Source organism: Periophthalmus magnuspinnatus, chromosome 12, assembly GCF_009829125.3.
Source record: "Periophthalmus magnuspinnatus isolate fPerMag1 chromosome 12, fPerMag1.2.pri, whole genome shotgun sequence".
NCBI lineage: Eukaryota > Metazoa > Chordata > Actinopteri > Gobiiformes > Gobiidae > Periophthalmus > Periophthalmus magnuspinnatus.
Genome location: NC_047137.1, coordinates 9,781,043 through 9,799,844, shown reverse-complemented (window position 1 = coordinate 9,799,844; position 18,802 = coordinate 9,781,043). Strand labels below are relative to the sequence as shown.

The 18,802-nt window shown below is 38.1% G+C and overlaps 1 protein-coding gene across 2 annotated transcripts in view; it reads right to left on the bottom strand.

Moving 5' to 3' along the window:
* cntfr (ciliary neurotrophic factor receptor) overlaps positions 1–18,802 on the bottom strand; it is a 482,053-nt gene that overhangs the window by 238,004 nt on the left and 225,247 nt on the right. For both annotated transcript variants that reach the window (XM_055225685.1, XM_033976220.2), the window contains exon 3: positions 2,035–2,116. In XM_055225685.1, the coding sequence (XP_055081660.1) occupies positions 2,035–2,116 (82 nt within the window). The remainder of the gene's footprint in view (positions 1–2,034; positions 2,117–18,802) is intronic.

Below are 18,802 nucleotides of genomic sequence, written 5' to 3'. Positions count from 1 at the left end.
ATGATCAGTTGACCTGACTGGCTCCTTTGTTTGCAGCGATTAGTTATGGAGCTAGCCCTGGTAATGCGGTTTAAAATTAGCACACATGGGTAAGAGACTGGAAGATGGTAGCTGATTTGAGGCGGCTATTGTTGGACTGTTGTCTTGAGTGAGCGCATAAGCTTTGGAATAATAAGCACATCTTGAACAGAAGGGAGCTATTGTAGGTTTTCTCATTTTATATCAGGACAAAAAAATAATAATAATAAAAAATGAGATGATATATATTATTGCATGGTACTTTCTAAAAGTAAACAAAAAAATCTTCATCAATGATGAACAAATATCTCAATAAATTATAGTTTAAATGTTACTGGTCAGCCCTTTTAATAATATTGTCTCGCAATTGATTAATTCGAATCACAATTTTACCAGTTACCAGTAAAAAAAAACAACAACAACATGCACAACTGTTCAGAATAACTAACAGCTAGTTCAAAATAAAAGTTTATTAACATTTTATAGGTAAGTTTGTTTACACAGCTGTCAAGTTATCCTCTATTATGTATACTACAGTCCCAGCATGACTTGGTACAACTTCACAGAATCCGTTGGCAAGAAAACTGATTGTTTTTTGTTCCTTTTCACTACACAGTCTATAATTGAGCAGTGTTCACAAACAGAAACTATTCCCTGTCTATTAAAATAACCACAAGTAAAACCATAAAACCACAAAAATACATGGCAAACATACTGACTTTATGAATTAATGTCTTTTTTAACATAAAACTCAATAAGAAAACATTATATTCCACATTGTAGAAACAGCAGCAAACATGGCAACGTTCTTCTCGTGGTAAACAACACTAAAGTATCATGACATGCCTAAAAATTGTTCCGTGAATCATCCTTTTGAGAGAGTCAGAGAAAGTTGAAAAAATCTGGCAAAAAGGGCAGCTGCTATGTGTCAGACGCTCTGTCAGAAATCAACACTTTTCTCTCTACCCTCTATACATCTTATGCCATGTTCTAGACGAGGTTATGAAACAAAAACTACACCTTCATTAAAAAGCATGAACAAGGATGTCATTCATAAGGAACAAATTGACTGAAATAGTTTATTAACAAGGATTCAGGATTAGTAACTGCTTAATTAAGATATTAAGGTAACGATTAAGGTCAGGGTACTGATGAAGTAGTTACTAACCATGAATCATTCTTAATAAACTCTTTGTTCAGTATAAATGATGTATTTGTTAATGTTTTATTAAAGGGTTACCAGAAAATCTAGCTAAAACAGCAACAGCTATGTGTCAGAAATCAAGCCTCCACAGACCATATTAATGTCTTCTACCACACATTATACTAGCTCACCATAAACTTCTCACCATTTGTCACCATAAAGTAACTTTATGTAGTTGTCAAATATTTTGTCAATATTTCACTCTTGAGAAAGCAAAACAAGCAGAAAATTCTGCACAATAATTCAATGGAAAAGCCTCAAGTCATTTAAAATTTTACTACTACTACTACTATTGATACTATTACCACTACTACTACTACTACTATTACTACTGCTACTACTACTACTACTAAGCATTTCAGACTTGAGAAAGCAAAACCAGCTGAAAATTATGCATGATAATTCCATGGAGAAATTGAAAAATAGCCTTAAAAAAATCTTTTTTTTTTTTTTTTACTACTAACACTACTACTACTGCTGCTACTACTGCTACTACTATTACTACTATTACTACTGCTGCTGCTGCTGCTACTACTACTACTAAGCATTTCAGTCTTGAGAAACCAAAACAGCTGAAAATTATGCATGATCATTCAATGGAAAAATTGAAAAATAGCCTCAAATAATTAAATGTTTGACTACTACAACTACAACATCAACTACTACTACTTCTACTACCACCACTACTACTAATGCTTCTACTACACATTTCACTCTCGAGAAAGCAAAACAAGCCATACATCAGCTGATCACGTGTATAAAGCCAAAAGCGTGTGTGCGACTGTCTGTTATGGAAGTGTTTTGGTACTCACCGAGCTGACTGCGTCTCTGTGCGTAGGCCACCACGGCGGCGGCCAACACCACGCAGCACATGGATGTCACAAGGTTTGCCATCTGTGGACACACACACACAAAGCAGAGTCAGTCATGAGCCGAGCCAGTGCCTTCCAGAATGACTGACATGCGCCTATAACATCATGAAGCAAACATCAGTGGAGTCAGAGGGCAGCCTTGACGTGTCCCTTTTCTTTAATTTAAACTTTGGAACTCAAATTGTTTCTGTGTTGCTGGCTTTACTCCACCGGACTCTTTTGCGCCAAATAACCCTGTGCAAACATATTCCGCCTCCTACTCCTCCTCTTCTCTCTGTCTCTCCCTCTCTCTCCTCCGCCTCCTCCTCAGTCTTCATCAGACTAATGGGTCCATCCTTTTCTGGGATGGGCTGCGGCCAGGAGCTCTTAAAGATATAGCACGCCATAAACAAACATCCTGTCTCCTCTCCTGAACCCGTAACATCCTTAAGTTCAATGTTTCGGAATTTAAATTTTTAGACTAGTAAGTAAGTTGGAAGAGATGGATTGTGTTATTTGCTTTTTAAACTTTTTCAGTGCAATTATTTTAAAATATTATTCATCCGCTGCATGGTTCCTGCTCCTGTTTTTATTTTTATTTTTTTTCTAACAGGAAGCAAAGGAATCAATATGGTTTTTATGTGCATGTCTGAGGAGCCTTGAAGAAAACTATCAGAGTGATTTGATAGCCAGGGCATGACTAAGGGCATTTATAGGTATATCTACAAATCTACAAAGATGTTGCATGAAAAGGTTTAAACTGCAGTTCATATTTTCTCTTTATTACTTTGCTCGGTGGAATTGTACCTGTGGGAAAAAAAAAAAAAAAAAATTTATTATAGTTTTACATTGGTCAAGTAGATGAAAGATTGAAAATTACAGGATTGTTGAGTATGTTTGCCAGGAAACATGAAATTACATCTGTGATATGTTTGACCAATATGTCCAAAAGATAAACTTCATCACTTCAAATTTTAAAATAGAGAGAAGTAGGCAAAAGTGTAAGTGTAATTGCTTGGTTCTTAAAATTGTAACTTTTCTGGTGACGGGTCCACCACCTGGTTGTCTTAATGGACATATTATTGCTATATCTGGAATATTCCACTGTGTTTCTATGGAGACGTGCAGGTCAGATCTGAGGCAATGTTGCTCTATGAATGTCTTTGACTTTTTTTTCTTTCTTTTTCTAATACAAAAAAAATAAAAAATAAAAAATAAAATAAATAAAAAAAATCCGATAGACCACCTGAAAAAATTACATAGTGCAGTGCAGTTTTTGTGTATTTATTTATTTATGTATTTATTTATTTTGGAGGGAATGAATAGTCAGACCTGTCCTTTAACTTAGCATGTAATGTGAACTATAGTGTATTTCTGATAAGCCAAACACAGCGGCCCAAAGCCTTTTTCTGGCAGAGAAACTGAAAACAAGTGGGATTTGAAAGGCCACAGGTCAGACTTGACTACATTGCTCTCTTTGAACGGCTAAACTCAGTGGATGTCTGACAACAAGCTTAGGTTAAACCTGTGGTGTCCTATCTTTTTACCCCATCAGCATCTTTTCCTGTGACAGGGTGCAGAACCAATAAAATGCTGTTCATGGGGGTTTGTGTGCAATATGGCTGTGTTTAGACTTAGAATGATGTACAATACACCCCATAACGTAATAATACAAAGGATAAAATAAATGAAATCACCCCAAGTACTTTTACAAGACTTTCTTCAAGCTGCTTTAATCGTGACAAAATATATTGATATTATTAACAATTCTAGATGCCACTTGGGACTACAACATCCTTCTTTTCAAGGTTTCAAGTTCATCTCCAGAAATTGATCTTGAGCTACGTTTAGTCAGGACTAACTTAGCTGGAGGATGCATGTTTTGAGTTGATGTGTGAAACTGGAGTGCCTGGCGAAACCCACCCAGACACAAGGAGAAACATGCAAACTTTGCACAGAAAGACCAGGGGGATTGAACCCTGAACCTTCTGGCTGTGAGGCGAGAGTGCTAGCCACAGCTGGTGCCTACATAGCTACAGTTGCTATTTGCATAATATTGAAAGATGTAAAACAGCCATATGCAGTTTCAACTCAAAAATTCAGACAAACAAGGAATTACTCTAGAGAATAAGATGAGAAAAGTACCTCACAACCAAAAATTCCTGCATCTGATTTGCTTCACCACAATCCAAATTATGTTTTCTCAGAAATGTTGTCATATCCATTTTGAAATTGTCAACATGGACTTGCTGCCAACGTATGCGTAAACAAAGCGTCAAATTAGTCAAGTCATGATTTTGTAACAAATAACTAGAACAATGCTTTTAAATGTGCACTATTTAACTTTTTGAATGAAGTGTATGCCACCTGCGGATCTCCATGGAGACACTAACGCTTTGCCAGGTATATTCCACAATACCAATATGTCCTTAAACATATCAATCTTCAAGTTACAAGTCAGATCTGTGAAGGCAAGCCAGAAATAATGTGTGTTTTTAAGGTATTTTTTAGCAACAATGCAAAAAAAAAGTGCAACATAGATGTATTTAATGCCATACTGTTTAACATTCCTGGCAAAGCAATAAACTTTTCAGGGAGACAAGGAAAGAAGAGTGCACCTATAATGTATATAATGACTCCATCTTATTCTGTTAACCTTCTAGATCTAAACCTTACCATGACATATCCTAGCTTTTCTAAACAAGCTCTCGTTCCCGCTTTGTGGTGCTTGTTTGTCTGGTTGCCATGCTCTGAGAGGATTTGAGGCGAAATACTTGGCTGTGTTACAAAGAGAGATTCTGTGAGGGTCTGCGTGCTGCTGCTGGGGCTGCCGGTGAGAAGGGCGTCTGTCTGTGCATGGGAAGAACATTGTCAAATCCTCCATTGTTAAAACTTTTCTTGTCTGTTACATCACGTTCCCATTTTCTCTTAGAACTTTGGGACAAACATCTACCAACTGCTTACTGTCTTCATCTAATTATGATTATGAATGATAAACCAAGCGTGTGAGAAAGAGCCTTGGGAGTCAATGCACGATGGTCCACCCTGCTTCACTTTTCTGTTTGAAAAAGCTGTGCTAGTGGCCAAAGAAATTAATCCAAGTGATGTTCCAAAGAGTTTGTCAGAACTAGGGACTTAAGTTTGACAGATTGATACTTACTTTGGCGCTGGCTTCTACCCAAACCCTAATGCTGCGCTGCGATTGGTCAGTCTCTGGACCTATCACACGCAAACACTGCAGCTGGAGCCAACCAAGGCGGATTCTCAAGTTTGTGATCGCGAGAATCCATCTTGCTTGTACAGCTATTGTTTTAATCACGCTATCAGCCCCCAAACACCTAGCAGCTTGCATATTACCTTTTCAAAACTAAAAACAGCCATGAGTGCTAGCGTAAGTGTTCTCCCTTTCTCTTTAGCTACAACACCCCAGCTGTTACAAACTACTGTCATCTCCCATTACTTTGCACCCTTTTTGGCTTTCTTTGTTTTATACTTCATTTCCGTCACTACTTTATTCAATACATGCGTGGCTAGATCGACTTTCGCCACCCCGTTTGGTGTGGTTAAACATGAATGAATGTTACACTGAAACGTATCCGGGAGTTTGGGCGATGCTCGGCGACATGAAAAAGCTTTTAGACGTCGGGTAGAATGTGCAAAAGGACAAAAACATTAAACATAGCCAGAGGTGATTTTCATAGCGCTAACCCGAAACAGATAAGAAGATAGAGGTACATCACTAAGAGGTTTTGAAAGGCTCAGTTTTGTATTTTTGTTAGTATCTTTCCCAAAATGCTATTAAACTTAAGAGCGTGACATGTTAGACGACTCATTTCGCTGAGACATAGTTAATGTTATATTTAAAATTTTAATGTTACTTCCTGGTAGAGGTATTTCCACAACTGTTACTTGACAATTGTAATATTATCAAGATTATGATTTGACTAATACAAATAATTATGACACCTTTATTTTGTTAAATGAGTGTTTAAACTGCCAGAAATGTGTAAATTGTCCTTGTTTTATGGATTGGAATTTTCTTTGTTGATTCTGTTTTACAACTCAGTGCTACTTCGTGTGTTTTAATACTTTTCTTCTCAACTTATTTCCACAAATTCAGCCCTGAAATTGCCTATCTGAACCAAAGGTAAAAGTCAGCTGTTAACTTAAAAACAACCACTAGATGACATCATAAAGTGGAACAGAGCATTATGAGGTTTGGAGATGTAGACAAACTAATAATAAAGGCTTACTCAAACATGTGAATGAAACAAAACACAACTCCGGGTCTGTTTTTGAGGAGGTAGCAACATTCTAACATGGCTTAAAGCTCAAACTCTCAATTTTGTGTAATCAAGGACCTTTAGCTGATGTAAAAAATTCATAAATATTTACCAGATATACTATCCCACCAAAGCAAGTAATACTCAGAAAAAAACATGAGAACCTGTCATATGCACTTTAAGTGACTAATTTAACACTGGTAATCCAATTTCACACAGATTTTGCATGAAACAGCTGAGACGGTCTTTGGACTTCTGAGTGGTGGTATAAGGACATGCATTTATTACATACCACGCGTGAAAGCCAATGTTTAGTCCTGGAATCTGTCTGCTAACTTACTGACACCATAGAAGGCAAGATGAGCTGATATGTGCAATGTCTAAGCTTTCATGAGAGATTATTTACTACGACAAAGTTCGTTTTACAAATTAGAGGTAGTATAGAAACAATTTCGTCCATCAGTACTCAAACTTTCAATCTTTTGGTGAAATGTCAGTTATGAGCAACTACTAATTCAAATGGTAGTGGGTGGTCCCGGTGTGGTAAATTGTCTGCCCACGTGCGTCATCAATGCCCTAGTTTTAATTCAGTCATATGACCAGAAATTCATCTGTTTCATTGTGGGAAGAGAACACTGTGTAGGAAAAAGTTTAGCTATTAGCGTATATTCAGTACTAGTTCACCGAAGGCCTGCTTGGAATTAACTATCTAACATTCATAACCTTACCAACCTACGAGCAGTATTTCAATCTGAAGTGGAGTCTTTGGGCAATACACTTCAACCACCATGCGTATGAACGTGTTTGTGACTTTATGCTGATTATCGAGGGTCCAACACCAGCTTTCACCGGTGCTGTGGCCCCTATATGTGACACATTGTTGCTATGCCGACAAGTTGATGCAAAGCAGGCACGCCCAAACTGGAGCCCGGGGGCCAAATGCAGCCCTCAGACCAATTTTTCTTGGCCCACAAGCTTCCAGGTGAATTGGCCCATATTACCTTAAACAGTACTTTTTACTGTATATTTCTGAAAATCTACTTTAAGCCCATATCAAATTCTTAATGTATCCTATTGGGGATGTAAGCATGATTAAATATCTAGTGGTTCAGTCACAGATTTGAAGTATTCACTGTATTGGCGACCAGTCTATGGCCCTCAATCGGCCCTCAGCTTTGTTTGTGTTTTTATATGTGGGCCTTAATGAGAAAAGTTTGGACACCCCTGATGTAAAGGTTCTATTTGTCAGTTACTGGTCAGTTTTCGGAGACTGGATCTAGTGTGTTCAGACTGTTGCTGTTTTGCTCTTGTTTTGGTGTGGGTTATGGCCTAAAGTAGCCCTTGTGTTGGAAGAAATTTGGCGCGTTTCCTTACACCAGAACGCTACAATATATATTAGATTGGGTGGGCAGTTAGTTGATGAAAGGTGCTGCGAGTAAGAGAGCAAAATTGTTGCATATTTTCTCTCATTAAATCCGTCGTGAATGAGTGAATGAATAAGAAATAACGCAATCGTGGCTCCATGTTGATTGTGCAGAAACTTTCAAACAAGAATGCTCATTTAATCAAGATCCAATTATTTAAAATCATAAATTATTAGCTTGGGTCTTTTTTAATGGAGAGGTCAACAGCCAAATCTCTGGCAGTAAAATCATGTGGTTTGGAGCCATAGACTGAATAAATAAGTGAATAAATAAGTGGACTAAGTGAGTGTGACGTCACCCTTAGCGTTTAGCTCCAGTCAAATTAAGCTCATCGAGGTTAGCAGTCACAGGGGCGAATTTGAAGCCAGGCTGCATATTTGGAATTCCGACTTCAAGTATCATAGCAACCAAAGAGCCAATCTGGAGCGAGGATGTTGAAGATAAAGTGTCTTCCCGTCTGCATGGCTAGTTTAGAAAGGAACGGGAGCGACCTCAGGTAAAGAAGGCAGCTGATATGTCGCTTATTAATGTTCATATCTTGATTTATGGACACAATAGCGAAATAAAACCCCCAAGATCGTGTAGAGCGATTAATATGAACATTTTAAGACCAAAATGATGAGCCTGACAGCAGCATTTACGGAGAGAGGAGCCAGTTTTCTAATGTAAAAAGAATTGGAGCCAGAGTCGATGGAGCCAGAAGCGCAGCCCATGATCACTTCCTCAGAATCAGAATCAGAAGACTTTTATCACCATTGTCAGTGGACACAGCTCACAAACTACGAACTTACTTTGGTGATAAAGTGCAACATAAAACACTGAATTAACACAAATAAGGGCATGCATGAAGTTAAAAAGATATGCTTAAAAATAAAATACTTAGAGGTAGAAAATATATATATACAACAGCAGCATCAGAACAACAGTGCAAACATGGCTTATTAAGGTGACCGGTATTGTAAAGTATCCAGTTTAGTGCAGATATTCTAAAGTGTCAATGGTACAGATATAAAGTGTTCATGATTCCTATTCCTAATTGGAACGCGGCGGCTAGCACGTTACCTATGTCCAATTACATACATATAGAGTCTGCGTTTGGAGTAGCGTTCGGAATGAAATCGTAGTTGATTGTGGGAATAATGGCTTGTCAGATCTCAGACGCTAAGCAGAGTCAGGCCTGGTTAGCACTTGGATGGGAGACTGATGGGAATACCAGGTGCCACAGTTGGGTAACAAAAGCTTCAGTGTCCTCAGGGTTAGCAAAGCACATCACCCATGTTACCTAATATGAATGTGGTGTTGAGTGAAAGTTGATGGCGCAGATTGGTAGCCTCGGTCAATCTGTCCTGTGGCTTATTTCATTTTTATTTTTGGTCATATCACATGGCGCTACTTTCAAAAGACAGCTAAGCAACATCATAATTACAAAAGCTTTGAATATCTGCCCCCGCGAAAAAAAAAAGTAATATCAAAATCCGTATTTAGCTCCCCACTTCTGCTGGGGCTTCTATTTGAACACTACTGTGATTGGCACGCCGTATGTATTTCATCAGAGCAAATATGGCAGAGAGTGACAGGGGGTGAAATTAAAATTGCATCCCCTGTCAGCGCATCACAATCCCCCCATCTCCTCTGCTCTTCATATTATAAGTACCGGTTAGCCTAGCGCAAAATCCCAAATGTTTCGTCTGGGCTAGCGCTTTGTATATAAGTAAGTGTGTGTGTGTGGGGAGATATGCGGTCCAGAAAACCATGGGAGGTATTTCAGCCCGTCCATCAACGCAACAATACAGTTTTTGAAAAGTGACAGGCACTTGGTACAAACTCATGCCGTTCCACTATCCCTCCCCAGACCCCTCCATTTTCATATCCCTGCTTCTTCCTCTTCCTCTTCCATATTTATTTATTCATTTCTTATTGGGAAGAAGGGCTGAATAGGCATGATTCTTTTTGGCTTGCTTAATTAAAATATATAATTCATCGCTGCGTCAAATGATTTTGCTTGTGCGTCTTTGTGCGGAGTCCGATTTGGGAACATTTGCATTTAAATTGGAAAGCCAGGGGGGGAAATACACCAGGGTGGCTCCTCAGTGTGTGTGTGTGTGTATACAAAGATAGAATGCATCCGTCACTTCAAGAAATGCACATTCATAACAGCTTGTCGCGGTTTCTTTGTGGACTTCGGCGACCAAAAAAAAAAAAAAAAAAAATTGTTTTGGAGGAAGTAAATATGTTTTTGAATTTTTGGAGAGGTCGACTGTAATAGTAGTTTCAGCCACTTGTGTTGAAAATGTGCGAAAGGGAGATAGTAGCACCATTGCGTAACAGCTAAATAGGGTAGAGAATTTGCAATGCATTATTTCAAACGGTTCTATTTTTACAATAAAGGACTGCAAATAAATGCTGAGCTTGAAAAAAATACAAATAAATACATAAATCCTAACGTAGTTTAGTATTCAAATTTGGTATAACATAAAAGTACGCTGTGTGACCTTTCTGTTGGAGGGTACGCCGTCTGCTTGTCGCTACAAAAATGGTAATGCTTTGCCTAGTATGTTCCGCAATGTGGCAATAAATGTATCTGTCTCTGTGGTGACAAGCAGCTAGCAAGGTGGGGCCACCAGCCAAGTTAAAGGTAAGAAGAGTAGAAGTCCAATCACAGAAAGAGTGTGTTTTTTTTAAGGCAGGTGTAATAGAATGATACAAGATTCGATTTAATTAGGTTTAATGCCATACTGCGGTCCATTCAGAACAAAGTAATACCATTTCCATAGTGACAAGTGGAGGACTCTTCACCAGAAAAGTTACATAGTACATAATGCACCTTTAACATACAGACGGAAAGAAATGCAAGCAAAAAATAAATAAATAATACATAAAAGAAAAAAAGCTAATTATCTTGATTTTCATTTGACTTTGATTTTGATTGCAGGATCTTATTCTCCTGCTGTTTTTGACCTTTGTGTTGGAACACTATAACTCACCCACTGTGGGACAAATAAAGGTTTATTACCTTGATTTGACCTTATAGTAAGCAACCACATCAGTTTTAAACATTTTTTTTAAATTATTATTTATTTATTTATTTTCCCACAGGTGCTGTGTTTTACATAAAGATGTCTAGATTCATACAGGTTGATTTGGAATATATAATAAGCCTCATAATTGTCTGAGGAACGAGCCAATGAAGCAGCAGCGTTTGGTCTGTTTGGAGCCTGTTGAATAAGACAAGACCATTTTGGCCAAAAGCAGCACAAGCAATTACACTATAATTCTGAAACTGTTTCTCTCTCCCAGCACCAAACACTGACAGAAAACATCACTGCAGTACGCTTTGGTACCAGTGATCAATGTGAGTAACAATCATATATTGTTATTAAGCTTGAACACATAATGGAAATTGTAATATTCTATGCTTTGCCTAGAATATTACACAGCATGGCATTACACTGATCTGTTTCCAGGCCAAGTTATAGTTTTTTTTTGTTTTTTTCACAACACATGTACCGGTAATTGAATAAATGCAAGTAAATTTAATGCTATATTGCAGTACATTCCCGGCAAAACATAGCGACAAGGAAGTGGCTGTCCTTCTGCTAGAAAAATGACATAACGCTCCGTTGACATACGTAGAACTGTGATAAAATGTGTTTTAGACCACTGACTTTTTTTTTTTTTTTTTTTTTTTTCTATAAGTTGCCATGCTTTATAAATCAGGAAAAATGTCTCAATATATTTTGGGAATGATCCAAACCTTCTAATCAAATGAGGACTAACCGATGAAGCAGCAGCGTTTCGTGGAGTTTGTGAAGCTGTTCCACACCATTTTGGACACAGGCGATTGCACTATAATTCTGACAATGTTTCTCTGTCCAAGCACCAAACACTGACAGAAAACATCACTGTAGTACACTTTGGTACCACTTATCAATTTGACTAACATAAAACATTGTTATTACGAAGTCTGAACACGTAGAATTGAGTTCTCTCTAAAGAAAAAGGGAAAAAATTGCAAATTCACTGGACGAGGACCACTGTCAGAAAACCAAAACAAGTTAATACAAACATGCCGCCAAAAACAGGCACGCATTCGTTGAGATAATAATTGAGCTGACCAATTTATGGAGAGGGTACCATCCCCATGAGAGAAAGCCGCAAGTATCAAATTGATTCTATTCTTTTTTTTATTTTAGTTTTTCTCCCAACTGCACAAAAACACAGGCAGTTTGTTTAAAAGAGTTATTTTTACTGCACGACAATTGACGCTTGACGAATGAAGCGTTACGTGCAAGAGAATGGTTTCCCGCCAGATTGAGATTAAAATGTAATTAAAAGAAACACAGGCAATAATAGATTAGCATATAGGCATTGTACGAAACAAAAAGCAGGCGAGTTTCACTTTAAAACTGCAGAACTTTTCTAACTCAATGTTATTATAGATCCTAACGTCTCAAGTCAGTACTATCAAAGTGAAAATGGCTTTTGGATGAGCTGAAACATGATTAAAAAAACAAACAAACAAACAAAAGTAGCAGAGGTTAAAAAAAAAAAAAAAGTTTCAGAGGTAGCCCAGATGACTAACTTTTTCTACATTAAATTAGCATATAGTAAAGTGTGTTGTATACTATCAAAAAAATAGAAAAAAGAAAAGTTATTTAGTGTTAGACTGCACTTTTTTTTGCATCTTTTATATATTTGTTAACAATGTAATCAAACACCCAATCAAATACAGCAATTTCAGTGAAGTGTCTTGCCCAAGAGCACTCTGACAGTCCCAATTACACCAACCCTTACCATTACTTATTGTCTATAATTGTCCTTTACCAACATTCCTCTAACCTCCAAGTGCGACATTGTAGTTACAAGTTCCGTGGCGATAGACGGAATAGTTTTTGTAAAACTTTTAAGGCGTACATTATAATTCCATGCTCATATAGTAAAAGTACGAGGCAAGGCGGCGTCTCCGCTGGGTACATGCATCAAACACAGCCTTCGTGTGTGAGCGCAGCCTTGGTCATGACAGCACTGTCCTTCCTTGGGGCAATGAGAGCAACTTTTTGGAAAGGCAAAGAAGTCGAGGCATGGTGACAGCTCATCACTACGGCAACACACCACTCGCCTCTAGTCTATGGCTATTAGGAGACTAGAATACAAAGTGCAACCACTTGATAATGCAATTAAATCAATGTCACGCTACTAGAAAAGCCTCAGAATTGACAAATTTGGATTAATACTTTCAAGAAATTAAAAGTTGACAATTCTCTTTACTCTTGTTTTAATTGGCTATTATAGATTATCGATCTTTACTCATCGAGGACAATGAAAAAGAGTGGAAAAGAGTGGAAAACAGCTACACATTCATGCCTCCCAGCAAGGTTTTAACTTCCAGGCCAAAGAGGTAAAAGTAGGATACTTTAAGCGTGATTTTTGATTATGGGGAAAATCTTTTGTCACAGCTCAAAAATGTGGGTTGTGGTCTCATAAGTCTTAAGTCCAGTGTCAAATAAACCAGGATGTGCTGCTCAGCTCCCTGGCGTACATGAAAACCAATCAGAAAGCCTGTAGTTTTTGTGGCGTCGCACACATGGTGTGTACGAGCACCTCAGCCGAGTTATTGTGCATCGAATTTCCACGGACCGAAAGATTGGTTGATTAAACAGAGCTTGGAACAGCTAAAGACTGGCACAGCAATAGGCATACAAGCCTAAAGTGATAAAAATAAATGCAAATGAAGCTATTTGGATTCCCATGATGCACCTGTACCCTGATTAGCTCAGCAGAAACGTGTTTGGGTCTGGTCTGAGTCAGGACGCCAGCACTCAGCTGCACAGAGCCTAATGCTGGACTATAAACCACCAACAGTGAGACTGGAACAAAGATTCAAACTGCAACAAGCTTCAAGTGTTCCTCCTAACAAACTTTTAAAAACACTGCACAAAAGCACTGCTAGAATGTGGCAATAAACTGAGCTAACTGGCAATGCAAAAAGGCATTACTACGCTTCTCTAGAGCCTGATCAGTGCACAGTGTTTCAACTCTTACAATTTAAAATTCCTCATGTCTTGTAGTGTGACATTAAGAATCTTTTAGGGCAAAAAAATGTGCAGTGGACGCCAAGCATTAAACCGTTTCTTAACACTACAATTTGGAACGCCAAAAGAACGATCAAAGTTTCCTCAGAATGTGTTGCCAGCATTGGAACGGTCCATACAATACTTTAATTTCATTACAGTCTCCCGTAACCCTATTGGATCCTTTTAAAATTTTGGCTTTGGACATTTAAAAGAAAAAAATCTAAACTTCCAATCTACTATTTTGCATATTTCCTCCATTAATGTAAATGACTTTTGCACGGTATGACCTCACTGACCACAATCCATGAAAAATCACATTCAAAACAGTGTAATCCATCAATAACCGTCAGTCGGATCATGCATCTTCACACGCCCACAATACAGAGTCACCGCGGTAACCTTTAATACCTTGTTTCCCATGCTATATTACAACCTCTTCATCCTCGTAGCGCCTTTTAGCTCAGCAACGCTAATTTACTCATCAATCACCCATGTTCGTGTACATTACCCCCACGACGCAATGAGGCCCGCTGGTGACGCCCGTGGCATTTAAACAACACGTAAACACACAAACACTTCACTCGCGGTTGGCATTTGGCGGGCGTCGGAGGATAGGTGGATGGCTCTGACCTTCTCCGTAGTCATTCGGGTTATAATTGCGCACTAAAGACCGCGTCAATTGTGTCTCGAGAGGAGAGCAAGTGTCAAACGCATAAACGTCGCGATCGGAAAGCGTACACACAAGCAGTTTTTTTGGGACGGCGGCGCGGAGACGGGAGTGATAAATGTGTCCGTTGATTGCATGTGACTGCGCTAAGCTAGCTGTGATTTAACAGACCTGGAGATGTCAGGTGCTATGTGTTGAGTGGGTTTATAGTGCTACAGAAGAAGGGGTTAGGTACGAGGGCGGGTTATGGAGTGAAAGAGTGGATAGGTACGTTTGGAAGTAAAAGGCATTCATTATCACCAGTGTTCAGTGTAAAAAGTAATATCTTAACTTAAAGCAGCACTATGTAACTTTTCTGAGGTGGCACATCACCGATATGCATGGAAATAGAAAGTTAAAACAATACTTCAGATCATAGCAAAAAAATCATCCAAGCCGCTTCTTCAATGAAACATCTTCACTCTTACAACAATTTTTCCAGTTGACAGATTTAAATTTCGTCTTTTGCTCTGGATCAGATTTGGACGACTGAGGGATTACACGGACAATACTTGAGAACATTCTCCATGCATTTTGGCAAAAAAAAAAAAAAAAGCTAGAAATTGGCAATTGGTTTATTTTTCAGCCAAAATGTTACATAAGTTACTGTGGCTTTACAATAAGAAAAATATCTTGAGATATTTTGAGTTTTTTCTTGCCGAGAAGGAGTGTTTAAGGACAGGGGATGTTCTGGGACAGTTCTCCATTTGCTTGTTTTCTGTTGATTAATTAATTTGCATGTCTGTTTCGGTTTCACTGTTGATTTTCTAACTTTCTGTTGATTAAATCAATTATCATGCTCAGGCCTAAGAGGCAACTGCTGCTGTGATTTTGGGCTTTACAAAAATTAATTAAATTGAATAATCTTAACTAGAATTCAGTGTTTTTCTAGTGTTTTCATAAATCTGACAAGTATTATTATTATTATTATTATTATTATTATTATTATTATTATTATTACATTTATGTATTTATTTATTTTTCTTCAATTTTTTTTCTTCAAAACTATTCATAAAACATCTGAAGTGAATGAACTTTAGAAACAAAAGTAGATGGACTAAATTTGCATGATTTCTGAAACAAAACACAACCATACTGGGATGATTAAACAATTGTTAAAAGCCCTTAAATGTCATGCCTCTAAAATTCATTGCTACCAGCTAAAATCGACTTCATACAACCTCTACCAATACTTCCCCCCCAAATCTCCATGCCCCCGTCCCCTCTCTGGCTCCTGTGTATTTGTGTATTCCCTTCGTCTCCACCCATCCCGACCATCTGGACCTCCTTGAGTGACCCGCGGCAGATTTAGCAGCTCGGAGCGCTCTGGAAAAACACATCGCTACCTCCGAGCCCACTCACCTCTGAACTCCATAAGTGTATCAAAGAAGAAAACCGCGCAGTGTCGGTGGGTGGGTGCGATCGACCGGGGCGCAGTCCACGGCAGCGGGTGCGGGTGGGGGGCGTGTGATGTACGGGCTGTGATGTACTCCACAGAGGTGTTTTCACAGAGGGATAATCAGAAACAGAGCTAAGGCCTTGCCCGAAGTGGATGAAAAGAAATGAGTGGACAGGGGTAAGGGGAGGGAAGAAGTGCTACTTGCATACATTTTTGCAAAAATATATAAATTTAGGTTGTTTTACTCTTTTTTTCTTTACTTGGTACTGTTATATTGCAGTAAATTGATTTCAGTACTAAGAAATTCACTCAATACCCGATGCCGATTACGATATGCTCCTTTTTTTTACCAATAGAATGTAATTTTCATAGGCAAAATAATAGTACTTTCTTTGTCTTAGCATGAGGTCATATTCGTTCTGATGAAGCTGAAATGTTGTCCTATTAATGTGATTTTTTGCAGTTCTGACACCTGCTCAAATGAGTATCTAGTTTTGATATTAGTTTTTGTATCAATTAGTATGTGATTTTGACAACTGTACTGTCAGGACTGTTCTGATACGACTTGCAGGTAGCAGCCGTAACATGTCAACAAGGTAACTACACCTCCTAACTGATTTTCTGTAAAAGGAACTAAGGTTATTAAATAAGAAAAAAGATGACAAAATGAACTTTTGGGAATTTATACATTGCTGACAACTAAAATATTGTGTAACTCATCTTTTTCTGTCATTTTTTTTCATATTTTGGGTTTGCTTATTGGAAACCTGACTGCCAAAGGACCATTTCCAAACACCATCAGTCACTCACACACTGCATTCACACAGCTAAGTAGATCCAAGTGTCTTGCCCAAAGACACAGCAACCATCTTAGCAACTGTCACTCATGTGTGCTATCAATCAATCAATATTTATTTGTATGATCCTTTCAAACACTCAAGCTAACCAAGTGATAAATGATATAATTTAAAATCACAATATCAATTCAGCTAAAAACACTGGTGGAATGTAACAAAGTAAAAGAAATGTACTTGAGTAACATTTTTGCTATCGGTACTTTACCTAAGTACAGGTTAAAGTGGATACTTTTTACTTTTACTTCAATACATTTGAGAGCAGGTATCTGTACTTTCTACTTCACGACATTTTCAACAGGACTGAAAAGTAAAAGTATTTTTATTATTGTCTGGGACCTGCTAAAAAGACTCGGGGTTATTTTTAGCACGATCATAATTTGAGCAAATAAAAATATACAAATAAAAAACAGCTACAATAAAACAATCGACTCTATTGTTTCTATTAAACTAAATTTAGCATGAATCTGTTTAAAAATCAGTACATCTGAAGGGTTACAAGACCTAAAAATCTGCGTGAAATAGTTTTTTAAACAAGTACTTTAACATATTTAGTTAAGTATATTTTTCATGATACTTTTACTTGAGTATTTTTTTCTTTTTTTGCTCCAGCATCTGTACTTTTAATTACGTAACACAAATGAGTACTTCTTCCACCCCTGATTATAATACAGATAAATAAATAGGTTTGGCTAATCTAGGGTGACCAGACATCCCTCCTGACCAGGGACAGTCCCAGTTTTGAGCCCTATGTCCCCTGTACCAGCAGAACCATTCATTTGTCCCAGTTTTATACAAAAAATGTCCTAGATGTCCCTGTGTTTGACCAATTTGATCCCCGCCAACAGTAAAAAGGGCAACATACTGTCATGTGTTTATCTAAAGTCCAGAAAGGCGTGCTTGAAAATGACCAAAAACATAAAAATGCACCAACAGAAGTCCCCCAGATCATGACTAATCCCAAGTGAGTCAAGAATGGACAACGTTACACGCTATTTTGACAAATTTATTTATAACAAACATCCCAACCCGGGTGTGTCCGAGTTTAGAACTTTGAAAATCTGGTCACCCTACGCTAATCAGAACCAGAGACGCACATGCTAAGTCCTCGCTCTCCTCATTCCCTTAGCTAATATGGCTGACCTGAGCTAACTGCGTCTCCCCCCGTGTGATATACAGGTCCAATATAAACTTCAAAGTAACAATTTGAGGCGGTGCGAGCCAATGCCACTGAGCAGACACCGGACAGAGAGCTGTTAGCTGTTAGCATGTAAGCTCATAATGGCTACCACATTTAACCTCAGAGGAGTGTGTGGTTAGCTAGCCAGCTGACCCTAGTTTCACAAGCAATTAGCCAAACTATACATGGCCTCTCCTGTTAAGGTTAAGGAGGTTGCTAAGCTCTGGGTTATTTTAGTGCAAGCAGTGTTTGAACAAGTGTTGCCCTGTATTACAAGAAGCACATAAAAAAAAGTACATTGTTTGGGTACACATTGATATTAGATATTATAATGATCTGATATTTTGTGTTTAGTTCAGAGTTAACGCCCTTTGTTGTTCCTGTAACCATTTATGTGTTGTTAATGTAACTACTTTTGTGGCCATGTCCCAATTCACTGGTTGAACACTTCGAAGTACCGTTCGAAGTACCCGGCTGACGAAGGGTACTCCTTTGTGTAGCCAAAATTGGACAGGCCTATACCACAGACTGTATTTCAACCGCTGTCTGTGCGCTTACGTTATGTCGCATACGTTAGTTCGCCTAGCAACCGTGACAGCTACTGACTAATGCCCTATTCAGCTGTTGACTAATGAGCTAAACGTGTAAAATGGACACTGAAATAATTAGTTTTATTATTAATTATTTATTATTTCATTGAAAAAGAGTCAAGGTGTCGTCACTGCTGTTTATTTCTGTTTTGATTGAATGAAGTAAGGAAATAATCTATCAATAGGCAAATATAACGTTCGATGTGATTTTTTTCCAAC